Below are 27,373 nucleotides of genomic sequence, written 5' to 3' on the forward strand. Positions count from 1 at the left end.
ACTCTTGCTTTAATTTCCTGCAACTCCGCAATGCAGACAATCAGGCGTCCGCACCTTCTCAATGCAAAAAGCCAAACCTCTACGGTCTGGGATGGAGCTCTGTCGTTAAAGAGGACATGGTGTGCTCCTGCAGCGCCAGAAGTAAGGAGGGGAAAGGACAAAAACACCTCCCTGCAGTCAGGACCTCAAAACGTGGACTAATCGGTTTAAATGAAAGAATATATACGTCATACTGTCTTGATTCTTCAGTCTCAACTCACCATTTATGTTCACTGAAAAATCAGACAACTCATCTTAGAGGGCCATCGACTAATACCATTTCTCATTGAACCCATCAAAGTGCAGTTTGCCATTAACAGAAAGGAGAAATAAGAATAAATCATCTTTACGGCTAAATAAGATGTAATGTGGAGAAGCATTGTGACAAAATAAAATATATAATTTATCAAACACATATTTTTAAATGTTTGTGATACTTTTGTGTATAGTATTAGTGATAATACAGTATGGATGAGCTGTGTTTTGAGTTTCCTTCAGTCAGTTTTAGCTGGTGGAGACGCTATACATCTACATTAAGCGGCGTACATGATTTTAGACGGCAGGCAGAGAGGAACTGTCAGATCAAAAACAAAACACATGCTACATCTGTGTGAGGACGAAGTCAGGAAAAAAATAAATATATAGGACATTATTAAGATGACTCGCAAACATACTGACATTGAATACAGACGACCATTGTAAATGAGCAGCTCTACTCTTGTGTCTCATCCTGTAGTTGCACCTACACCTTTACAGCACAATAAGAACATAAATACATCAAGTGATTCCTTTAAGCTCATCTGTGAAAGTGGTTGATTCTAACAGGATTTTTTATTTATTTATTTTTTTTGGTCTTGAAGCTGCATGTCATTCTGCCCTGGAAGAGCTTATTCAGTCTTTCCGTATCCTGGGGGATATTTTTGCCCTGAGATTATCCTTTCAGGCAGTAGTGCCGCTCGGGCTGGTTACGAAATCCCCACGACGTTCTCCGGAACTGGCAGACCATAACCTCAATAAAGACGAGTGGATTGTCTTCGGCCCGCGAAAAAGAAGTGCCGGATAAACTTATTCCCAAAAGGGAGTCTGAGTTTAGCTGTTTCCTGAAGAAACAGCTTCTTTATTTTTTCTTTTATGTGGGTGGTAATCCATGGAAAATCCAAAAAAGGATATCATCAAATTGGCTCAGTCACATGACAGAAAGCATTTTTTTTTTTTAAAGCTGAGTCAGCTCTGTATGATCAACTCTGTTCGTCTCATTCACAGCCTCAGACTCAGAGAGTTTTATCCCCTGAATCCGATCGCCTCTGACCCCTTCCTTCGGTTCAATTCACTACGATGCAAAGTCTGTGGCGGGGGAAACCGGTGTCAGCAGCAGCTGCGCAAACACTTCTTGAAGAACTTCTTAAACTCGGTGTTGAAGATGGTGTAGATTACGGGGTTGAGGGCGCTGTTGACGTAGCCCAGCCAGGTGACGGTGCTCATCAGGTGGGGCGGGACGTCGCAGGTCAGGCACACAGCTCGCGTCGTGTGCACCACGAAAAACGGCGTCCAACAGAGCAAGAAACAACCTGCAGGACAAGAATAAGACGGGGAAAGGTGTGAGTCAGTCGTGAAAAACATTTCTTACATATGTTGAAATATGAAATTATTCAGCTCTCACTCAATTTTTTTTAATCAAGATCTTTTCAAAAATTATTAGAAATATAAAAGCTTTGGGGGGGGGGGGGGGGGGGGGGGGGGACTATATATAAAATAATTTGAAAAATATTAAAAACATAAATTAGGAAAATTATCTAAAAACATATTTTTGAATTATATTCTAAAATATGACAATATCGAGCAAAAGTTAATTATTTTGTTTTACATAAAACAAACGAAAGAATTAATTAATAATAATAATAAAAACGTTTCCACCAAGAAGGGAATTGCACTGTTAATTATCAACTTTTTACATAAACGTCAATGGCATCAAATGTTGTTTTTTTTAAGCAATGTGACAATAGTATGAATTTCTCTCTTAGTTGAAATCTTCATATGTGTTGTCATCCCTCCACAAGGTTCAACACGACAACATACATATAGTAATTGCTCAATATATTTTAACATCTTAATCTACAGTACAAAAGATATGTAAAAATAAACCTGATTGTTTGATTTTTTTTATCTTCTTGAGTTCTCATTTCACATCAGATTTATGTTTTGTGGTATTTTACAGATCATTCTAGTCAGAATAACATCAGTAGAAAAGGTTTGAGAGCTAAAACAGAAGCCTCATGTTGAGAATGTTATAATGGCGTGTTGTTTTACCAGAATCTTAAGATCACAATGCTGCAAATTTAACTAAACTGCTCAATGATTTTGGTGATTACATTTGCAAAAATGGCCAAAAAGTCCCTTCAAACAGCAGTCGGTGCCAAGAGTATGGGGAAATTGTCCAATTAGCTAAAGTTGACTGGAAAATGGAGCATAAGGGTTGTTCTGTGGTTTGTGCAAAAGTGAAGGAAACAACCTTGCAGCAGAAATCTGGACAGATAAGTTCCCCCCTGTGAGACACCAGAAAATGCCTTTCAGCTTTAAGAGGCACAAACTGGGGCTGTGTCGTGTCGTTTTTCAGAATAAGTAGTTTACATGCTGTTCTGCGATCACTTTGTCTAGTTTCAGAGCTGCAGTTTCAGCTTTTTCTGAAATGTTGATTATTATTGCAAGTATGACTCATTTTAGGAGACGAGAACTCTGACAGGTAATTCTACACGTCAACACGAAATGCTGTAATTCACATGGAAATCTCTAAAAATAGGATTCTGTCATTGCTATTCCGTGACTCAGTGGCTTCTTAACTTGACATTATTTTTATTTACTTTTTAATGTAATTTGTGCCATCTTTTGTTTCGCCGACACAAATTGGAGCCGAGTGTCTGATGATGACGCATTTCAAACACAGTCGTGTCTCAGAACAGTGACTGTAACACCTACGCTACGTCTTTCCTTCCTTTGTCTCTCACTCTGCACACTGTTGACCGCTGAACAACTGTGTGGCCTTCCTCCAAGGATTAAAAACTCACACGAACTGTTCTGCCTCCACTTTTTTTGATATTCTCTGGTGACATTTTCTTTTTCCCCACCGTGACGGATGAAGGGTTTAGGGAAAACGGTCGACGTGGCTGGCCTTTTTTTTTTATTTAACAGTATTTATTATATAGGCGCACTCATCATGTCATCAGTATTTACTGTGTCAATGGCTTTTACCTGGAATTTTTGTCAATTCCCTCGAAATAAATCATTCTGGTTCAATTTGTCCCGGGTATTCTCCCTCAATGTTCTTGTGAAAATAGGTTTTTCCACTATAAACTGTTTGAAAGCTGCAATAACGTCCTACTGGTGAAAATGTAGTGTCATGAAAAAAAATAAAGATTTAACGAGCAGATAAAACTGATAACTAATTACTTAATCAAAACGTGATGTAGATGAATTAATCAACAATCATTTATCGAAAAGCGCTGCATTGCAGAATCACAGATGTAAAATCTTCTAACCAGCACGCAGCAGTAAATGTACATATATGGACCTGAAGCTGTTGTTAACAATAATATATTGCATTCATTACATCTGAAAGTCCTGGAAGGAGACAAAACATGAGCCTGTGCCTTCGGAGAAATGCATGTCGCAAACTGCATGTGTTTCACTCCATTTCAAGATGTTAAGATATATTTATTGTCCGTGACTGTCTGTGTTTTTCTTTACCCCCCCCCCCCCAAACTTAAATATAAAAAACTTTATGTGAAAGGGTGGAGGAAATGTCTTCTGGAGCTGATACACGTGCATGCATAGATGCAATAGTCCCAGAACTTTTTAACTGATCATAGGAGTGGATGTTCATTGATCAGCCATGACATAATACATAATGAGTAATTAACGCTGATTATCTCCTTATCAGGGCACATGTTTGTGAGTGGGATTTTTTAATTCAGCTTGGAGTCAGAATACTTAGAATGCACACGCACACACACACGCACACACACACACACACACACACACACACACACACACACACACACACACACACACACACACACACACACTGTAATCATTACCATCTGAATCATGCTACTTTTTTATTCGAGAACAAAACTTCTTGCAGAAAGAATCTCCGAATGACAATACAACAAATAAAAATAAAATACATTCATTATCTGTCTGCATTGTCTGTGATTTCGGAGGAGGAATCCCAGTGAATCAGTTTAAAAGCACAGGGTAGAACAAATATAATTTCTATTCAGGAATATTATCTGCGACGTACAGGAAGCCTCTCCAGGATGTACCCTGCCTTCAACCATAGGTCGCTTCCTCAGCTAGATAAAGAAGTCTACATAGTTTCAGAACTAACTTTTTAAAAGTAATATAATAAAAGTAGAAAGCTATGATGTAATACCATGAGTGTGTCTTGTATGACATTTGTAGGCAATATATCCGGAAAAAGATCATTTCAGTTTAATGCTTATTAAATTGTCACTCGTTTTTGATTTGCAACTTCAAACGCAAGAAGACCACCAGACTGAAGAACTCTTTCTTTCCCTCTATCAGACTCCTAAGCAGCTGACAGGAGATCAATGGACTATTCATGCCCCCCCCCATACCTCTCGTTTACACTGAATTTGCACAACCATCTGTGCTGTATATGCACTTTGGATGCGCACGTGTACAGTTCACATCTCATCCATCTACTGCTGACTACCTCACGTTTATGTACAGACTGTAGCATTTTTATTTCTATCTTAAATTCTATATTGTATATATCATATTTTTGCATAGTTTAATGTATTAGTTTATATTTCTATTGCTCAGTGTTTGCATGCCACCGTTAAATTCTTATAGTTTTGATAGTTTTTAAAATTTATGTGGCATTCAGTGCAGCCAGCAAAATAAGAATTTCATTGTACAGAGAAACACGTTTCTTTATTGTACACATGACAAAAAACACTTTGAATTGAATTGAATTTGTGATTATTCTTTTTAAATTCTCATTGAAGCCGAATGACCTTTATGGTGAGAAAAGCTTGTGGTTTACTGAGATTTGGCAGGTTTGTATTGTGCAGCAAGGGAACATTTTGCACTCAAAGAAGAAATAAAGATGGGAAAGAGTGAAGATTTGAGTGAGTTTTCGTGGGACCAAAATGTGACGCCACGCCACTGAGTCACAGGAGGTCGTTGCCATTCCGATCAACTACATAAATGCCCACAGAGATTTTACAGAAGCAACCGTGACTTGAGCAACAGCGACAGAAACCTAAACAAACAACAGGTTTGTTACTGAATTAAAATAAGATCACTATAAAGTGCTTGAAAAATGTTAAAAGCGCCTTACAAAGAGGCAGTCAGAATTCAAAGTTTACTAATCTATGAAATAATCTGAGAGCACAGATGTGAAAAACATTTTCTTTTTACCGTAATTCAAACGTATTTCCAGACCAGAAGAGAATAATAGCTGTCTTCTCCTAATTGATCTCACATTAATCTCAACTTTTCCATTTTTTATTTATTTTTTTGGTTCCCGCTGTGTTGCCAGCATCAGCCGAAAACACGTCAAATTATGAAACGGTGTGCCTCTCAGTGGCTTCGCAGTGCCACTCTGAATGATTCATGAACAGCCAGAGAAATGCACATCCCTGCTGTCTCATCATTTTGACTCCAGATATGAACTGCTTCGATTAAGTCTGCATTATTTTGATATTTTCCTCAAGAAGATTTCTTTGAGAGGAAACAGATGCCGACACTCTTTCATTTTATCCATACTGACAGAGGACAGAGATTGATGGGCAATTTTGAAATTGCTGGCCAGTTTTAAAGACCCCAGTGAAAACATGATTAACAGCCCCACCTGCAATCTATCTCTGGCTGCCGTCAACAAACAACGTGGAGCTCGCCGCTCAAGCAGTTGAGCTGGAAATGATAACTTGCCTTAATAAGCTTAGTTCGCCTGACCACCGAGGTCTCTGGATGAGTGTCACTGAATCCAGCAGAGCCCATTTGTCTCAGGTGCCGCCTCACTTTGGTGATAACACCGACCCGGCTGATTTATTAGGTTGTGCCGGGACGTTGATGGATGGGATCTACGTCTGCCTCTGCGGTAGATTGAAGAAGACTTTGCATTGAAATGCAACAGCTCCGCTGTCATTGGTTGGCTCTGACCACTTCATATTCTGCAGGTGCGCTCAGGCCAGCTCCGATAGCGCCGGGGTAAAGGTAGAAATACCTGTTAGCACTCTAAATGTAAATGTCGTTTTTTTTTTATCCAGGTGCTGAAAATCAAATAACAACTACTCCGGGGTTACTGTAATTCAAGGGCAACCGTAGTACTTTCAAATTCAAGACTAGTGAAGCTTTTAATGAATTCACTCAAGTGACCATATTCATTTTGCACAACACATACGGATGATACCGTCCATCCATTTTCTGCACCAGCTTTTTCCGGTTTAGGGTTTCAGGGAGCTGGACTAAACTGCACCAGTTATGAGAAATTCAGTGTCACGACTTGCCTTACAGGCTCGTATCTGGACTAAACTCCAGGCATAAGAGAGCCACACCAGGCGGGAGGTTTTCCAGCCAAGTGTAGGTGGCAACCTCAAGACGAGTGGGTCACTGAGTGGTTTCATAGTGTAGTGGTTATCACGTCTGCTTTACACGCAGAAAGTCCTGGGTTCAATTCCCAGTGGAACCAAAGCTGGCTCTCTCTCTCTTTCTTCGTAATGATCAGAAAGATTTGGAATTGTTGCACTGTGATATGAGGTTTGATGTCTTCCTTGGATCCTTAAAAAAGGGATATATTTTTGGATTATATATAATGTGAATAATTGCCTGGATCTTCACAAAACTATCAACACCAAAATGTTTTATCCAACACACGCCTTTTATGTGCTCTTACGTGTTATGCCCACCAGTGAAAGGGGTTTATGGACAGCTCCGTGACTGAAAACTCACTACACCACCCAGTGTGACCGCTGCGACGAGCAGCAGCTAGAACCAAACCAATACAGACGCAGCACAAGATGATGTGATGATCAAAGCAACTCAAACACGGTAACAAACCAAAAAAACAGTATGCAGATTCCCGAGGAGGAAAAACGTGCCGGACCGTGTCCAGATTCTCAGTCTGCTTTGATACGGAGCTTTTTCCCTTTACATACTCACTGCTCAATTCTAAATTCCTTCTCTTTCTTGAAGGCAGTGGCGGGATATTAAAAGTGGTTGTCAAATTCAGTGCAGAGCTGTGTTACATTGTGCAATCAAAGTTAATGTTATCCAAGCTTATGAAATCCATGTCACAAAGCGCAGCAGGTTTTAGACTCATAACACAGCTATGAAATCCCAGCGTTAATAGGAGCATTCCTGTTATCGGGAGCGGGAGCCAGCTGAGCAAAACGGTGAGGCGCTGCAGCACAAACCCCATCACACAGGCTCAGGGGAAACATGGAAATGACCCACAGAAAGGCCTCGCCAAACCAGGAATATTCTTACACGCAGGAAGCTTTGGTTGCCTGAAATGTGTTAAACTAATCTACAACACATAAATCAACCAACAAACATAATGTTCCTGAATTTACCAGCGGAATATTTCACGATATGTCAAAGGTGTAGGGGCAACCGACCGTTCTGGCCAATCCGTTTTACTCACTTTATACGACTGGCGGTTGCTGGGAGCATCGGCGAGGGCAAAAGGTAGATTAGCTGCAGTACAAAATTGCACAAATTTATACCCACAGGACATTTTAAGTCACAACAGTGTTCCATTCATTGTCTATTCTATTATTCTGCTCTGTATTGAAATCTGCAGGGTAGGAATGGAACTTCAGTGTCTTTATTCATGGACTACTCACACGGGAAATTAAATTGCCCCAGACAATGGGAGTGTATTGTGTTTAAATGACCCTGCAAAAGTTTAATAAAAGGTGAAGTGGGGAAAAAAAAAAAAAAGATTGACTAAGGGCAACTGATTGCAATTTAAGTTTTTGGTTGTTTTTTGTGGGATTTTTTTGTTTTTGTCAGCATTGGAAACAAAAATAATTAAATTTTGGGAGAAAATTATTTAAAAAAATTACAATTTGTATGATTTCTATGTGATTATTTGGGAAATTGAGAAACATTTAAAAAAAAAAGTGTAGCAATGCTAATGCCTCCTATGAATTTATTATGTAAACATTTGCCATATAGTATAATTAAATAAAAGAACATCCTGCGAATGTCTCACTTCTCATTCGAGTTCATTAGATCAAGCTACGAAACGCCGTTGCCTAGAAAGCAGGCAGCAAACTCGGGAGGGATTACTGTAGCTGTCAAACCAGACAACGTGAGAGCAGAACAACGAGCCAGCAGCGTCTTCTGTAGACACAACAGACCATCAGTTGCAGCCGTTTGTGGCTGAATAATTGAGATCATTTTCTGGTGCTTCACAGTCTGTCAAAGATTTCTGCTTGAGTCAAATACAAATGTTGTACGATTGCCTTCCACCAATTCTGTGAAACTCAAGGGCGGCCTGTTTTGAAGCTGTGAACCTCTTTGCATGTGTGACGACTTTGAAAGGGCTGTGCTGAATTTGTTTTAAGTATTATGTTCCGCTGACTGCAGTTGTCTTGCAATGCCGATGTCCTTCTGCACCATAAGCTTCGATTTTGGGATTGAATTGTGCAAAATCATAATCAGTCAATCCTCATTTACCCAATATCAAGCACATGCATCCGTCCAAGAAAGAGCTCACCTGTCTACCACCTTGAAGCCTTGCATTGCATTCTGTAATTTGAATTTTGAATTATATTAATGTGACACACGAATCTTTGCGGTGTTTTTGATAGATACGGATTTTGTACAAGTTCAAATGGGGCAAAGTGGAACATGCATAGTCTCAACGAGACTGTAAAGGAGGACTTTTCAAGCCAGATGTGATGACAGATTTAATGGCATGTTTCTTCTGGTCATTGTCAGATGTCCATACAAGCGTCAGACCAGATTCAGGATGAGAGAATACTTCTATAAAGGTTTTCGATGAAAGTCCTGCAGCAAACGAGACTTCTATCAGAGGCATCAACTGAAGCCTGGACGAAATATTTGATTTGACTTCTCCAGCGATCCGCCGGCTCTCCAGCTTGAGTGTGGTGGGATTTCTTGGTGTTTTCTCTGAATTTAAAATTCCACAGCTCGTTTGTCTTAATAATTTAACATTAATCCAAAGCTCTCAGAGTTGGTAAGTTCAGCGCTGCCATCAGCAGATCAGTGAAAATGGCTCTTAGTGAATAAATTATGCACATTATTAGTGAAATGGTGAACTTTGACCAGTTTTTATTATAATTGAAATGGATACAAATGAGCTCTTGCTGGTAGAAAACCGCAAAATAAAATGCTCCACAGAGCTTAGGAGTTTGGCTGAAAACCTTGTGAATATTAATCAGTGGCCGTGGCACATTTAAAACAACGTATAGGTTTTAATTGGAGTTTGACATTTAAGACATTGATTGGTGCAGTTTAAAAACACATGAATGTAATTTGAAAATAACCCGTCAGACTGTGTTTTGAAGCTAATTGGTGATCGTATGTGTAAATGTGTGAACCCCGCCTGCGACTATTGTGACCTTTGACCCTGTAGAGACGATGGATTAGACGTTGCTCTGTGATCACGTGATCGCCAGTTGCATTGCCCTCACTCTCAACCCAGTGAGCGTTCTGCTGGCGCAGCCACGTCGGCGCCGCTCTTTTCCCTTTCAAATTCAGTTCATCCTGTTATTCTGCATTCCAGGAGCTCTGATGCATAGCCCATTCACCACGATTCACTTTTCACCCATGTCATCTCCTCGCCTAACTCAAATAATTTATTTCGACACTTCATCGCTCCTTATACTCACAATCATGTTCTCACTTGTGTGGTTTTTTTGATTTTTGCAAGTCGTGGGACAAAAGCATCCGTGGGTCATTAGGCCAAAACTACAAAAAGAAAAGGTTTTAATGATCTACTAATATTAAACATGTTGACACAATAAGGTTTGTATTGTGTTCCGAGTTTTGTATTTCACTCAATAAATGCGAGTTTCCAAAAGTTCGATCAAAATCTTTAATATAAGGCTCAAATTCTGTACAATTCCAAACAGATTCAGGGCTAAGATATTGATACAGTATTTATGTTCCTGTGCTGTTTACCTCATGTGCCCCACAACTGAGCCTTAGCTATTAATGAGTCTCAATGGTTTTATGGTCTTACACCACCACACACTGTTTTACGTCACTGGGCTTAAAATCTGCAGGTCGCTGCAGTTTGCACACGATGTGTAGCAGCTGTGAACGGAAACCTGGAGAATTTGCATTGGGTATATGACTATTTAAGCCCTTCGTGGCCACTGTGCAATGAAAAGAAAAACTGCAACCTCACAGGTGGAAACGGAAATGTTCAGCCTATGTACATGAAGGAATGGTGTGACCTCCCAATCAAGTGTTGCGTAATTGGATTGGAGGCTTTAAGCTTGGTCAGAAGCTTTCGTCCATCGGCTGTGACACAAACAATAATCAACACTGAGAAGACAAAGTGCAGAAGTAAAGTGTTGTGATCAAGTGGAATGTGGAAGCAGAGTCCATTTTATTTTCCCAGTGGTAAACACTTCCCACATTGGGAAAACTGAATTAAGATCCAGAAGGGACGTCGTTTCATTTGAAAACATTCTGATCCCGTTTGATTTGATCAATTGTCCAGGAATAGCAAGCGATGCTGTGCTGATTTTAAACAGGGCTTCAGTTCCACTATTGAACATTTCAGCAACACTTCTAAAACTGTCAGCAGGAATCTTTACTTCCTTTTGCTGCTTCAGTGAATGAACAGATAACTGAAATACAAAGTCCTGCCAGGCATCAGAAAAAGGCTTTGCTCTCTCGTCACTCAATGAAACAAGAGTTCAGTCCGCCCAGTTTCTAGTTAATTGTCTACTTACTGATCCAATTATTCATTGGGCGTCACTTCAGACTGATTTTCTGTGTCTTTGTGGTTATTTACACTTTTTCTTTTTATGTTGTGGTTCTGCATCTGTTTCTACTGACTTTGTCTTTCATGTCTTTTTGTTTTAATGGTATTTCTTTCCTCTTTTTACAACATTTTGCTGGTTTGCAATCGTTTCCAGACTTCTATTGATTTTTCTTTTTTTCAAACACATTATAGTTCTTTGATAATAATCTTGTGACTTTCTGTGGTCATTATTAATGATTAATTATAATTTTACATTTTATTGAACAGATTATATAAAATTTCTTTGTTGTTCTCAGTTTACTCATAATTTGGTGTCTGTCTTGTTGTTTTGTGTCACTTTGGGTCATTTCTCTGTCATTGGCCATCAGTTCGATGCAGATTTCTTTATCGTTTCTTAATATGTTTGAGTCACTTTGTCACTTATCAAATAGTTTCTTACAGTCTCTTTGAGGTGATGTTGTGTTTTGCGTCAGTTTTTGACAGCTGGTTTGCATCTATTTGTATTGTCATTTTGTGTTTAATCTTGGTCATTTTGCAGGACTATATATTCACTTTGAGAATGTTTCGTGATTATTTTATAATCTGGCTTATTTTTTTGGAGCGGGAGTCAGTTTATGTTTTACATCAATAAATGTGTTTCACAGTTATTATGTATATTGTTATCCTTGTATATTCATTAATTTATGGTGGTTTTACATACATTTGTTGTCATCTACTGTAATTTTAGCTGCAGATTGACATGCAAGTCTGAGTTACTAATTGAATTCAAATGACTGTTTTTGTAATGTTGAAAGAAACTGGAGTGCTGGAGAAAACCCACGCACAGGGACAAAGATTTAAACAAAAAGGCCCCAAATCAAACTCGTCTCTCTATGAGACGAGAGTGCAAACACGAGACTACTTTCCTAAAACATAACTGTAGAGTATATTTTTCATTTAACGATACCTTGGACCATCACAGTCTTAGTGATGCATGAGAAAGAGTCTTCATCATTTTGCTTGTTGCATGTGGTTTTGAATTCTCCCTTCTTGCAAGAAGTGCTAAAGGGAACACAGACTGAGTGAAAGGCAATCATTTCACACACATTTAGTTCTCAATAACTTCTTCTATTCATTTGCATTTCCAGTTCAGTGGAGCTGATATCAGCGAGTGAACCGTCACACTCCTCAGCAAGATTCTCATCATCTGTTGGCATCAATCATAAATTATTAGTAAGTTGATGGACTTGTTAAAAAGGTTACGCTGTTGTGCAACGGCTGACATTCTCTTTTCTTTGGAGCGATTTCCCGTTGAGGCCATTCTGACTTTGCATGTTCCCCCTGTCCCTGAGTGGGTTTGCTTTGGTACAATGAAATCCTAAATTGTAATTGTTAGCCTATGTTAATTGTTCATTCTATATCTCCTTCAGGTGGTAACGTTTGTGAAATCAGCTGTAACCTCTGACAGACTGCAACCTGTCCAGACTGTCTCCTCCAGGTTGGAAGACAGAGGGACTTGCTGAAATAGTCCTCAGTTGTTGCTTCGGCTTGACCAGAGACACTTCAGCCACTTACCTACCACGACGGGCAGCACCCTCATAGCTTTCCTCTCCCTGCTGTTGATCTTGGCCCTCTTCTTCACGTGCTGCTGCTGGCTGAACGTCACCGTGGGCACCGAGTTCTCCCGGTACTGTCGGGGATAAGGGATCTCCTGCTGCATGTAGTCGCCCGTATCGTCCAGCCGAGACTGGGCCAGGTCCCTCTCGATGATCCTCGGCAGAGGCATGGGCAGAGGCCCGGGGATGGTGCCGGTCAGCGGGGGGAGGGCGGTCGCCACGGCGGCATGCTGCAGCTTCCTGCAGGCCTCGATGCTGCTGCGCAGCTTGGCCTTACGGGTCTCCTCCCAGCGCCGGAGACCGCGGAACACCCCGAAATAGAGCAACAGCATTATGGGGCAGGGGATGAAGAAGGAGCAGACGGAGGAGTAAACCACGTAGTTGTTGTCTTCCAGTTGGCATCGGGTGGGATCGCGGTCCGGTACGCTGTTGATGCCGAAGAGGACGGGCGAGGCCACGGCGAGCGCCAGCAGCCAGGTGGCCGACAGCAGGATGAGCTGACGGTGGTCCACGTGTTTACGGTTGTAGTTCAAAGGTATGGACACAGCAATGAACCTGCAGCAAGTCAAACGGAGAAAAGGTACATCTTACTGGGTCGCAAACAGAAAGTACAACTCAGTATTTGTAATGATAACTTATGAAGTAACAAGCTACCATAGCTCCTCCTTACACATATGTAACTGATTACTTTCATAACACTGTTGAAGTAACTGAGGTTTCAGATGGCTTGTTACTTTTTGTCCTGCATGAAACTCGTTGGTGAGCTGCAGAGCTGCAGTACACTATTAATATCTGTTGTCTTCGTATAGAGCAGCTGTGTTACTGTTTTACTAAACTCCTGTTTACTGGAGGAGGAGCACGTGATGGGAACACCGACGATGTTCCACAGTCGATAACACAGGTGTGATGCATTAGCAGCCTTCACAAAATACCACCTTCTTTTAATCTCTGCTGCCGTCTGCATGTTTTACTCCATCTCGTTCATCTTGTTCCGGCAGCTTGTGTTGTCATTATTTCATTAATCAGTTTCTCACAAGAGACGAGAAAGGCTTTTCATGGCACTTCCTGGGGTGTCTGTAATATCCTTTACTGTTATCTGAGAGGCATTTGCAATATTGTGTAGAACAGTGTGATATACTATTTGTTCAGAGATCATATGGAGGTACGAATATGAATATGAGATTTTTTTTTTCCTTTAACAAATAAACAAACAATATTCCCCAAATCCTGGCTGAAATATATGAGATATTTATGAAAATAGCTATGAATTGAGGATCAAAAGTAAAAATAAAAACAAATATATATAAATAAATTAAGGAAATAAACAAAAATAAAAATACAATCACAAAAACAGACCTTAGCAGTGCATGATTATAGCACAGGAAGAAAAAAGAAATAGGTAAAATCGAATCATGCAAAACTGTGTGTTTCCAAGAAAACCAAATATGAACCCAATACCCAGGCAAATTTCCTGTCCTTCTATTCAATGATATACTGTACGTCTTTCCAAAGGAAGATTTGCATCTAGTCCCTTTATCCATTGTCCAACAGTTGGTGTGTCCAAACATGTCTCAGTCGGGATCCGCTGGAGGTTTTCTTCATGTGGAATTGTTGGGTCTTTAAATGTAAAGTGCCACGAGAGAGCAGTGTTTTAATTGGCACCATTTACATAGGCTGAGGTGAGATTGACATTTTGATGCTTTGTCGCGTTTTATCGTCACTTCTGAGCGGTTTGGCCATGAAAAGTGTATGAGGATTCGAATTATGGCAGAAGATCAAATACAGGTGAGAGCAGCAGGATGATTTATGTCTTCAGCGGACAAAGGCACACATACCGGTCCACACTGATGGCGCACAGGTTGAATATGGATGCGGTGCACAGCATCACATCCATGGTCATCAGGCCGTCGCACATGACCATGTTCAAAGACCAGACTCCCCCCTGAAACTGAACACAAACACACAAACAGCCAAAGCTTAGCTGCCCCAAATCTGGGAATAAATACCTGTAATCCCTCACGGAGTTCGCACCACAGTGGCTCACAAACATTCCTCCGGTGAAACCCTACTCCGTCCCTACACGTTCCCTACTTTCCCACGACTTTTTCTTCAGGTTAACAGGGCAGGTTTGAACTTTTTCTAATCCGCTGATTGCACGCGGACAAACCACCGGTGTGACACTCAGTGGATTAACTGACTGCGACCACTGGCACAGGTAACAGGATCACAAAGGAAGCTAATTAGGATGGAGTTAGAGGGAAGCCTCAGCAGGGCCATCGCCGGGATATTTAGGCAGACAGACAAGCAGACAGGTGGCTTTTAATACTTTAATGAGCACGAGATTACACCCTTTAAAGGTCTTTGTCAATGACTATGAATCATAAATCTGCTCGTAAGAGTACGAATCTGTCAATAATTAATTCAGACTAAAGATGTAAGAGACACTGCAGGGCCTCTATTTTGTATTGTGAGATCATTAGACACACCCTATCACACCAGCTCAAATGTTCTGCAGCTGCTTCTTTTCCTGTCTGCAGGTGTGAAGCACATTGGCTCACAGTCATTATCAGAAATTCCTAAAGTGCCGTGGGCTGCAAAATAGTCTCTCAGATGGATGTTGTATCTTTATGGAGCTGACTTAAACTGTTGTTTAGTGATATTACATCTTTGGTTTGTCAATGTTGATGTTGATGTTTTTTTCTTGGTAATTTTCTGTTTGTAGGCAATTCTCATTCTTTTAAAATTGTTTTTGGAATTTATTTTCCCGGTACTTATGTGGCAAATACTCATTATTTTGTGGAGTTCTTTTTTTGCACAATATTATAACCGTATTGTGTATCAGCACCATTGCATATGGAACTACCATGTTTGTCTTTTTAGTATTTTCTTTATTGTGTTATCATGATAACCCTGCGTCATTTCCAGGTTGTTTAGTCCTTTAGTTTCTTTGTCTTTTTGGCCTTTTTTTGATACCATGTGGTAGTTGTGCGTCCATTTGTGTTCTTTTCACTTTACATGGGTAAATTTCACTGACTTTGTTCTGGGTTCTGTCTGTAATATTGAGTCACTTTGTAGTCAGTGTGAATCTATTTGTGCTAATTCTACATCTAATTGAAATTATTGGTAAACCTTTTTTGTGATTCATGATTATTTTGTCTCTTTTCGTAGCTGGTTCGTCGTCTTGTTTTCTAACGTCTCAGTAGCCATTTCACACTATGATTATGATATTTTTCAATATATTTTAAAATTGCTCTGTGTTCATTTTGCAGACATACCTGTCTTCTTTACAGTGACTGTTGTAATTTTGCTAATTTCTTGGTCAATTTAAACCTTTGGTAATTTTTAATAAGGTTTTTTGGCCATTTTAAGTTGATATACAGATCTTTGGCATGTAATCGTAATTGTAACTGTAAAGGATGTGGTGCTGTGCACTTCATCCATATTCAACCTCTGCATCAGGATGGACAGGAATGTTTGTCCAGTGAAGACTCTACATAGTTTTGGAACCGTGTGTAGTCATGAATGTTTTTCTTAACTTTTACCAAATGTGTGGTGTTCTTGCTCTTGGTGTTTATTATGCATCTGATTATGTGTATAAAGACAATGAATTGCCCTCTGGGATTATTAAAGTATTTCTATTCTTTGCACTGATGTCACGTCATAATATGGGTGTCTGGTCTGACACAACTGTAATTTGCCTCACTTTGTAGTCATATTTGTCCTTTCATGCCAAAGAATATCTCCATTGGCATGTCTTTGAAATTGTTCTGTCATGTTGTGATAGTTTTTGTTGCCATTTCACTTTTGAAATAGGGGCTTGGCCTCTATTTGCAGTTTGCAGTTGTCTTATTGTTTGTGCAAATTGACATAGTTTTGTGGAGAATTTGCAGATCACAATTTTGTACATCTTTATACTTTTATATGAATGCTTTTTGGTGTTTTCATTGCATTTCTTTTGTTATTCTCTAACTCTCTTTTTGAGGTTATTTCTCTGTCTCTGTGGATATTTTAGGCAATATGAAGATGTTTTGCATATAGAAGCAGTACTTTTTTGTCCGTTTTGCGGTAAAGTTTATTGTCTTCTGTTGTTGGTGTCTGTCTGTGATTAATGTTTGTACTAATTGGAATTATTTAGCACCTCTGTTGTAATTTGTGGTCGCACTGCATCACTTTTATATGTTTTCTACACTTTGTTGTCAATTTACTTGCATGTATTCCTTTTTTCTTATCACTTCAAAGATCTGAGTGGTTGTTTAATGCATATTTCTATACTAATATACAATATATATTAGTAGTTTTGTGAACATTTGCTACTATATTTCCTGTGAAGCATTTCCATGAGGGTCTTTCTGTTTGCGCGTATGACAGTTAAACATAATTAGTTCACGCAGATGGTGGAAAACCGCAATGAAAAGCTTCCTAACGCCTCACAGCCACGCGGACAGTCATCTCCTCACCCAGTGTAATGAACGCTGACCCTCTGGGACCCTACGCGGAGTAAGTCGACAGTGTAATTGATTACCCTCGAGCAGGATGGTTCTCACCTCTGCGTAAACGAAGAGCGGCAGCACCAACACCGCCAGCAGCAGGTCAGCGAACGCCAGACTCACTATGAAGTAGTTTGTCGTGGTTTTTAACGCCTTTTCCAAGTACACACTGAGGCACACGAGTGCGTTTCCACCAATGACGACCACGATCAGGAAAATCCCGAAGATGAGCGCTGGGAAATTGTAATATGTGCCAGCCACCGCCGGCAGCGTGTTGTTGACAGCCGTTGAGTTGTCCGACATGGTCGCCGGAGTTGTGCCGTGCGCCGCAGACTGACGGGCTCCCTGTCCGACGGAGAAGAGCTGTATCCAGGGTAGATCTCATCTATGAGCCGTATCCAGCAGGAGGGTAACAGTTGAAGTAAGTTCTCTCCTGACAGTGCGCAGGATCCGCGCTGACCCCCGGTGCGCTCCTCTGCTGTGTCTCCGCGCGCAAAAACACGCAACCGGAGCGCACTTCATCCGCCCCGGACGCAGGCCTCCAATCACACTTTTTCCTTCACAAACTGTTATCCAGTATGATGTCCAAGGATGTGGCTCAGTTTCCCCGTCGTCTCAGTCCACACCCGCAGGAATAAGTTAGTGGAGTGAACGAATCAGAAGGCAAAGGCTTTAAATCCGTGGCGCACAAATCTGCTTAGCCAAGCTCTGCCCGCTGTGTTCACAGCTTCAGCAGGGTGACGAATCAGGCTCCATGAGACTGAAAACAGTGTGCCAATCAGCCACTCTTCACCTATTTCCATTTATACTGCAGAATAAATAATAAGTCAGGCCACCCCGCTAATTAACGCATAACGGTTTTCCATCATAAATACAAACACTCTCCTCCCATAAACTTCCATCTTCTCTCCTGCAGAGGTGAAATCTTTGATGAGCAACATGAAATCACACATAATAAAACGGAAGAGAAAGCCAGAGAGATGCTGGAAGATAGCACGAATGCAAAAGCAAGAGTATGTAAATGTGTCTGTATCGTTCAGGAGACACTGAAATCAAATGACTGATACGGATCCTTCTGGACTGACACAATTAGTCAAGAGGCTCAAAAATGACGGATGCTTCTGTTCAATGATCTGATCATTCATTATGACCACATTTCAGAAATTTCTGTGGTTTGTTCTCTCGCCTCAAAGCTTCGGAGCCTTTCTGTGTCGACTTTGTATATTTTCTCTGTGCGTAAATTGGATGTCTTCAAGACTCCTTATAATGCAGGTAAAGAAAATGGGACTCTGCCAGAAACTCACTGCACATTGTTTATCATAGCATCATTGAGAACAAAATAAAAAACTAAGAGTATTTTTTGCAAAACAAAAAATTTATGAAGAAGTAAGTTTGTGTCCTGAAGGCCAGACCAATAAACACAGTTACCATCCAATAACACTGCACGCTTATACAGTAGGTCTCACTGACTATGTGAATGTGGTATTTTGAAAGATGCTCTTGTTTTTTTAAAACCTGATATCGTCATTTAAGGATTTGTGCTTGTGAAGTTCAAACTTCAATGTCATCCAGATTGGCGCACAGTTGTGCAAGTGGCATTTTAACCTCCCTGTTTTTTTCCCCCCTATATATACATATAAACAACTACTCTACCATAGTAGTTGTTTATATATCCATATAAACAACTACTATGGTACAGTAGTGCAGTGACCTGGTGTCGCAGTGATTTGACATGGACCCCAGTCGATGAATAGACGTGTCCGTTAAGTAGAGATGACAACAATTCACAGCTGAAATTCGGCACCTTCTCTAAATTATCTGCACTAATTGACATCAATATGAAGTGAAACTTGACTGGTTAGGGAAGGTTTAACATTGTGAGGCACTATTTTTAGCTGTACACAAGCTTTTTTTTTTTCGTTTGGTGAAGATGTAAGGTGACCGTCTTATGTGATCATTTGCAGTTTTGGTGTAAAATGTTCGTGACTCACACGAGGCTGGGACGGTGGGAAATCTTTAGTTAAAACATATCCCATCAACACATTTTTGTTAATCTCTTTACCTCACGGAGTCAAATTCTCAGGGAATACACATTGTCATACTTCTAATACTTGAATATTTAACTCCACAGGTACTTTCAGCCGAGGGCAGAAAGAGGGCTGTTAATTCCTGCTCTCGGTTTCACCCCAATGTGTCAGAATCTGGGTATCACATGCTGCGAACAGCTGACGAAGTTTCTAGCGACTTTTAATTTTGATTTCTCAGTTAAAGGTGTCTGCGTCTCCTCCGGTGGCATGAATATAATCGGAGAGAAAGTCAGCAGCAATCCAAATCACGTGTTGCCACAAAGCCCCGGGAAGAAGAAAAGCGAAGAAGAAAAAGTGCACGTGCTTAGAAAAACACAAAGCAGATGTTCAGCTCAGTCTTTGGGCCGAATATATATAAAGAGGCGTTAGATCACTGTGAGGTAAATTCACACTAATGGTTACAACGACCCCAATGGCTGCTAATCTGTCCAACGTGAGGAAGATGTTAAATATGTTTGAATCGTACTGAGATAAAACTTGCAGGCTTCAACTTATGCATTCAGTGTTTAACACTCCCCTCCAGTCATATTGGAAGATATATAAAAATACTCTGCTTACCCCTACTTATCTGTCATCTAGTCCTTTGTGTGCCACAAATCCTCGGTTTTAATGGGAATAAAAGGAAGCCTTACGCTCTCAGTGGGAGATTCGGCCCCGTGGTTTCAAACTTTTATCACCTGCAACAGAAGAGCTCAAACATTCAAAGCAAAGTAACCCTGAAAAGGCCGGCCAAGGCAGAAATGTGCTCATGACCACAGGGAACTGCTCCTGTAATGTCACAACTCTGGACTGTAATTATTCAATAACTGTCCTCTGTGCATATAATAATCCTGTTCCAATTACTGACATAAAAACAGGCTCAATGTAGATGAGATATTCTCCTTGAGGTAGAAATAGGACATTTTGTCATTGTTCTTATGGAGGGGAGTTTAATTTAACTTACAAGGTAACAGAAATAGAATAAATATTTTAGATGCTACTAGAAGTAATCTTAAAGGTCCCATATTATACAGTCTTTCAACTGTATAATATAACCTTCTTTTGAGTTCTTCAGTACTCTTGCTGCAGTAAAGATGTCTTCAATAAGTAGCACAAGCCTTTTTAAACTTGTTTGAAAAAAATAATAAAATAAATGTTTTTGGATGATCGCCCACAAATGATGCAGTTACATGAGACAGCGTTGTCGTGGAGACGGGGCCTAAAAGTCCCAGTAGTGAGCTCTACTGAGAACAGGCTATTTCTGTGTCTGTACCTTTAAATGCGAATGAGTTGTGCCTGTACACACCTACTCCACACCACTGAGGCGCTTTGCTCGTACCTTTTGCCATGTCTGTTTTCAGGTAGCGTTCTCAAAGAGAAAAAACGTTGGTCGCTTGTAATTTTAGAGGGCTGATCTGCCTGTGGGTGGGTCCAAGGGAGGATCCACTACCAGAGGGACCGGTTATTTCCCCAGATGATGTCATGAAGGGAAGATTGTTTATTTGCCCATATTTGTGAAAAGGTGGAGCAAACAAGGGAGGGGGATGACAGACCTTCTTCACTTCTCGGGCTTCATACAGAAGCTATTAGGACACATATTACTGTTGGAAAACCATTATAAAAAATGAATTCTGCATAATATGGGACCTTTAATGTAACAAAATTAAATCAGAAGATCCAGTTCAGGAACATCACTTTTATTCAAAGAAACTCACATCAACATTTCTGGACTTATGTCCCAGTGTAGCAAAGGTGTTACCATCCAGGATATAGAGCATCTTCCACCCACTAAATTATGTTAATTCACCTGAAGTTAATGTGTGAGTCTGTCATCAGACTGACCCACACAAATATATGGACATCAATGACAAACTTATTGTTCCAAATAGTGATCTATGTAACTACAAGCACCAAGCAGTAAAATTACTTCAGCCATCCAGGCATTTTCTTCATTATCATGGGTCATAGAATATACGTTATTCTCATTGGGGAAAATCAATATAATCCATTCAACCTGTCATATAACAAACACAGATAGTCAACCCACCCATGTGGTCTGTACTGCGCCTGTCGACACAAGAAAAGTAAACTCTGGAAATTTGACAATAGACCAGCCTTTTTCTTTCTCAGCTAATGTATTTTTTGGAGTTTTATTGCACAAGAGGTCAACGTTAATATATTCAGAATCATATTTAACGAGAACAGGCACTTGGTAGAGCGCATGCATTTGCCAATGGCACATTTCTTACCAAGGAAAAACCAATGGACTACAGGTTTTGTTTGATCCACCACACCACTCCTTCCATTCATTCATTCATTCATTTTTTCATTCATTCATTTTCATCATGTCATGACCTAACTTTGTCATGGTCGTTTGAATTGCTTCATGTCATTTGACATTTGACCCCCAACTGCGAACCAGGGTAATGAATTCACTGCATCATGTGGCATATCACAATTATTATTTATTATCATAAAATACTTTTTTTTTAACCTTTTCATGAGCTAGACCTTTGACCCAATCGCTTTTAAAAATTTAATGGGATCATCCGTGGCTAAAGACAAATCATCCCAGAAAATTTTAAGCAATTCGGGTGAATAGTTTTAAACATAACTTTCGCCCCAACTTTCTTGGCCGAAGGCAATGAAAGATGATGCAACTTTATACGAACAAATGTCAAATGTGAATGGAAAATTGTGATGAAATTACATTTAACATTCTGGTGCCCCTGCAGGGCAGCTACTTGTCCCTTAAGCTCCCCTGGATCCAGTTTTAAGTGTGCGCTTGCTACTCCACCAGCGTCTTTGGAGGTCATCCTGTCCCTAATGGGGCCTGTGATGGCGCTGTGATCCAGCAGGTGGTCTCAAACCCATCTTTAATGAAAGATAAGCCCCTTATTGAGTAGCTGCTTCTGTGGATTTGAAGAAGGTGGGAGCGTCGCTCACGGGTTTGATTAAAATATTCATAAATTGGCTGGAGAGCAGGAACACAGAGCACATAACGGTTTAGACAGAGGGATATGTGTGTAGAGGTGTTTTTCTCCTGTTAAATAGTCACCTCACCACACAACCTGATGATTAGTGACTCAGACTGGATGCAAGGAGAGATGAAAAAATATGGGTACATTGAAAACAAATATATAAGACATGAGACATGAGACAAATGGAAAAAGTCTTAAAAAAAAACGTCTTGCTGCCAGAAACATGCAAAAGATGGAGGTGAACTGGAACAATTAAGACCAGAGCATCAGTAAAAAAAAGAAAAAAAACAAGAATTCAATATTTTCTTCCCCGCTGAGCCATTAAATCCTGCTGATGTTTTTAATTTGAGCTGCTTGTCTTTCCTCCTTCGATATCTGCAAAACTGACCAGGGGTGGAAATTAATTACCAATTCTCATTATTATTTCTCTGGTGCGTGATTCCTGTCACACACAAGTACAATTTACCCCATGCAGTCTACTTTGATACCTTCGACACTGTAAGTCAGTTTGAGGATAGAATAGAAGAATAGAATAGAATAGAATTTTATTCATATAGCACCTTTCCCAGACATGAGTCACAAGGTGCTTAACAGCACTAAAAACAGAAAAAAAATAAAATTAAATAATTAAAAATTTTAATTAAATAAAGATAAGATCATTATGAGGATATGCTCACAATTTCAATTACCGCTGTTAGGATTTATTACTTCATATGGGTCACCGATGATGTTGGGTTTTGGGAAGTTTGGCTGTCATTAATAATTAATAATGATTAAAAATAGGTAAAAAATTATTTTATTAAAATCAGGGGCACCACCTGTTTAACAGTAAATGGTAGCCAATTCATTTATAGCAGTCTCATAAGATATAGATAACAATTAATTTGGAATTTGAATTACTAGTTAAATTACTTACAATTACCAAAATGAATAGTAAAACTTGGATCCAAGGATTTTGGAGTTCTTGACACAGAAGAGGTCATTATATATGGGGGTAATATATAAGCCTTTGGATTAGCAGGTCTATACCTCACAAATCTGTTCTTCTTAAGTTCCTGCTTAAAAAATCTGCACAGTTACAAAATAAATTACCACGGTTTAATTTTTCAATCCTATTCTAATGCAATTTCTGTGTGAAAGATGCTCTTTGAACAAGGATATTAAATTACGTCTTTTACTGACAATGTACTTTATTTATTCATTTGGAATAAAAATCTACTAGTACAGTACCATACTTGTACTTATGAATTTCTTTTCACCAGCATACTTTTACTTATGTGTGCGGCAAATGCAAACAATGCAACAGTAGTTTTATTACTTTGATACAGTCAAACGCCAAGTTTGTTTTTTTTTATGAAGGAGTCAACATTTACTTGACATACATAATCTATTTTTACTAAGTCTGTACTGTAAATCTGTAATTCATTTGCAAAAATGTCCAATAGTATTAAGAATACTAAGGACTTTTTCTTTTTATATCTTTCTGTCTGATTCTGTTTTGAAAAGAAAAATGAAAATGTCATGAACCAAACATTAACTGGAAAGAACATTCTGATCAATACAAAAAGGTTGAAATTACTTATATGTGATATATTTGATAACCAAAGGTAAAACAAAAGCCCACCAACAACAACAAAACAAACCCAATCACATGTACTTTTTGGTATGAGCGTTTAAATTACATTTTACATTCAAATCCGTCAATAAACAGATTTCTGATGGTAACTCTGTCGTGGCCACACATGAACACCCTTATAATACAGTTATGAACATTAAGGAATCTGGTTTCCAACTGTTTTCTCTTGAAGCCGCCGTGGTTTCGTCAGAAGAAATCCTGCAGACCCTTTCTCAGATCAAACATTCATGGATCTTCTATGCTGCTTTATCCAACGATCCAAGCTGAGTCTACAAGAGGGCACACACAGAGAAACACTCACATTCACACTTTTAAGTGTAATGAATTAACCACAAATGCATAATTTGGGACCTCGGGTGGAAACCGACTGAACATGCGACTCAAATCACACACAGAAAGGTCCAATAACCGCGGACATTTTTGTTTTAAAGCCAAATACTGGTAGACAGACCCACTCTAACAAAAAATTTAAAGTCAATGTGCAGTTTCCCAGGTCTGATCTTGATCTCCGGGTCCTCGAAAGTGTTTTAACTACATTCCCAAATTAAGGTGAGCAATATGACTTGTGTAATTTCAAGATTGTATTTCATGAATTTTTCTTGCGATGTATTTGCTGCTTCTCCTTCCTGATCGCAGTGCAGTTTCAACTCCGAGTAGGTTCTTGTATAGTTATTAAACCCCATACTGACGCCAGTCAACAGTTTGAATCACGTCCAGACAAAATGTTAATTTGGGGTCAGATGAATGATAAAATATCCCAAACTAATATAATAACAGTTGTCTTGTCCTCGGTGGTGTTTTAAAGCTGCAGGGTTTTGCTTTGTTGCTTCAGGGCGGAACAAGATTGTCATTAAGGAGGTCGCTAATAAAATTATTTTCACATTTGCTTAACCCCATAGCCACCTTGTTACAATCACATCAGCGGCACCGCACAAATAATTTTTTTAAAAATCAGCAGCAAAAGCAGTAAATTTGGCATTTTCATACATATTAAATACAGACACAAACACTAATGTGAGGCTGATTTAGTATTTTTCAGGATGATTAATATGCTTATTGCCAGTATTTGTTTTTCAGTTATTTGTTTTTGTCTTTTTTTTAGATTTTCACAGTGACTTTGTTTTGTGTGTTTTTCTGCTTCGTGCAAGTCAGTGCATCAAATCTGCTCTGACATTTAATCAGTGTATTGTGGTGACCGTCGATGTCTTTGTGCATTCCTTTGTTGTTTTGTCTGAATCCCTTTGAATTACTTTTTGTTTTTTGTTTATAAATTTTTTTTTTTTACTTGGATGGTTTTCATTCTTGTTTGAGAGGTTTTGTGCCGCATTTCAGAATAGGTTTCTTTTGCTACTTTGCAGCAGCTGTTTTTGTCTCCTTGTATTTCATTTGTGTCTTTTTGGATGTTTTGTGTCTTATTCTTGTCATTTTTTACTATTCATTGTTGTTTTTCCCCATTGTTGTTTTTTTTTTGTTGTACACCTCTGACATTTTATGTCTCCTGGCAGAATTTTTTGCTTCTATTGTGCTCATGAATATAATGGATTGACTTTGGAATGTTCAATTAATTAATGAAAAAGTTTTCAGATAGAGAATGTAGATTTGGTGCCAACAAGAAGAAATTGTTTAATTTCCACAGAGTTTGAGCACGGAGGTAGTGTGGCATTGACTTGGAGGAGAAGGAGAGCTGGGTGTCATCTGCGTATCAATGGAAACAGAGTCCATGGTTTCTTAAATATTGCAGATTTGTAAAATATAAATAATAATAATAATAAGGGGCCCCAGGACGAAGCCCTGCAGGACTCCACTGTTGACCGGGGACAAAATGGGATTTATAGTTTTCCAACTGAGCAAATTGTGTGTGACAAGAGAGATCTGAGGTGAACCAGGACAGAGCTGTGACGGCTGGTATGAATTGATCAGTTCAACCAGGAAGGTGTTTTGGGGGATTGTGCTACAGGAAGGTCAAAGGTGACGACAGCGCAAAGTCAACGATCTTCATGAGAGCTCTTTCAGTGCTGTGTCACCGATGCAAACCAGATTGAAACTGTTTCCAAGAGATTATTGTGAGTGAGATGATTGTGGGTCTTAGAAACTATTTCACTTTTTATTTTGGAGTATCGGCTTTAATATTACAGATTTTGAGGGGTGATGAAATTAAGTGAAAGGGGAGTGAACGATGTTCGTGGTGAGTGGGGAAAGAGAATTAACGATATGATATCAGAAAATAGAGACATGAGAGGAGAAGCAGGGATGGAACCGTATTCACCAAGTAGCAGTATTGCATGTTACATGCATTCTATTCTAGAGGTGATTTGTACTATTAAGTTTTCAATGTCATTCATGAGTTGTTGGAACAGGGGGAGTGTGTTGTGGGATGTGGGATGAGCTTAAATGGGCGTTTCCATAGATGCACTGTGAGGCGATGTGGCAGATTCCTCACTATATTGTAACAGGAGCATTGAGTAAATTGATTTAATACAAAACTGGTGTGATGTGATGATGTTTCTTGGATTTGTCAGCAGTCTGGCAGTCTGGCAGTCTGGAATGAGTTGAAGCTTTTGGAGGTCGAAGGATGACGGATATCCCAAGTTTGACTCTGGGCTTGGATACGTGTCTGTGCAGAATTTGCATGTTCCCTTTGTGCGTGGGAGAGTGTACCCTGCTTTTGTCAAAAAGTCCTTTATGAAAAAAACTTAACAACATGCATCTAAAGCAACATGACAGTTTCTGGTCTGAACAGCTCGGGCGCCCCCTGCTGGTCAAAACGGGGACAAAACAGCAGTTTTCGAAATGCGCACATAACTGAAATTTCACTGCATTTTATTTTTATTTATTTTTTTCACTGCATGCAGACCTAATGTATGTACTTAATGCATGTGGCACTGCCGCACTGTGAGCCGTTTGTTCCCACACAGATGTGGAGAGACAAACAGCGCGCAGTGCGCACAGAGCCGCCTTGTCCACACGTTCAGCCCGCAGTGTGTCCCACGTTGTGCCATCCTAACTCTCTGTCATTATTGTCACACGACAGGAAGAGGAGACAGGGCCAAACACTCCTGACCCCACATTTCTATAATCAGAATTCTGCGAAATATTTCCCGTATTATTTAATTAGTGTTAATTCCATTGCTCAAAAAAGCTGATAGAAACGCATACAAATTGTTGTTTAAGAATATGTCAAATTTATATTAAATAAATGTAATTATATATGGTATTTTGAAAAAATTTGTTTTGGCAAAAATGTGCTTGTCTTCATAGGTTTATTAGACTATAATATAATAATCAATATATTCATTTGTCTCTTAATTAGTTTTTTTTTTCATGGGTTGTATGGGTTTTCGATAGTTTGATGACATACTGTAATCCAGCTTATTAATTATAATAAATCTTATTTGAAGGCGACTTTCTGGGCACTGAAGGACACCGTGCATCGCTAGTCAAGGATGTTTATTTGCAGTTTTCTTCTGGACACACATATTGATCGTGATTAATTAACCTTAGCGCTGAATGTTAGTATCAGTGAGCATTTGCAGACGAACGTGACCCTCCGTTGTTTGATACAAAACCTTTTTGACA

General features: G+C 39.5%; 1 protein-coding gene across 1 annotated transcript; it reads right to left on the minus strand.

Moving 5' to 3' along the window:
* Positions 1–1,404: 1,404 nt before the first annotated feature.
* drd4b (dopamine receptor D4b) lies at positions 1,405–17,417 on the minus strand (the record flags this gene model as incomplete). Its single annotated transcript, XM_080490704.1, has 4 exons — positions 1,405–1,607; positions 12,587–13,182; positions 14,463–14,575; positions 17,172–17,417. The coding sequence occupies 4 exons, from the start codon at positions 17,415–17,417 to the stop codon at positions 1,405–1,407; spliced, it is 1,158 nt and encodes a 385-aa protein (XP_080346830.1).
* Positions 17,418–27,373: the final 9,956 nt, after the last annotated feature.

Source organism: Lipophrys pholis (genome assembly GCF_963383615.2).
Source record: "Lipophrys pholis genome assembly, chromosome: 2".
Classification (NCBI taxonomy): domain Eukaryota; kingdom Metazoa; phylum Chordata; class Actinopteri; order Blenniiformes; family Blenniidae; genus Lipophrys; species Lipophrys pholis.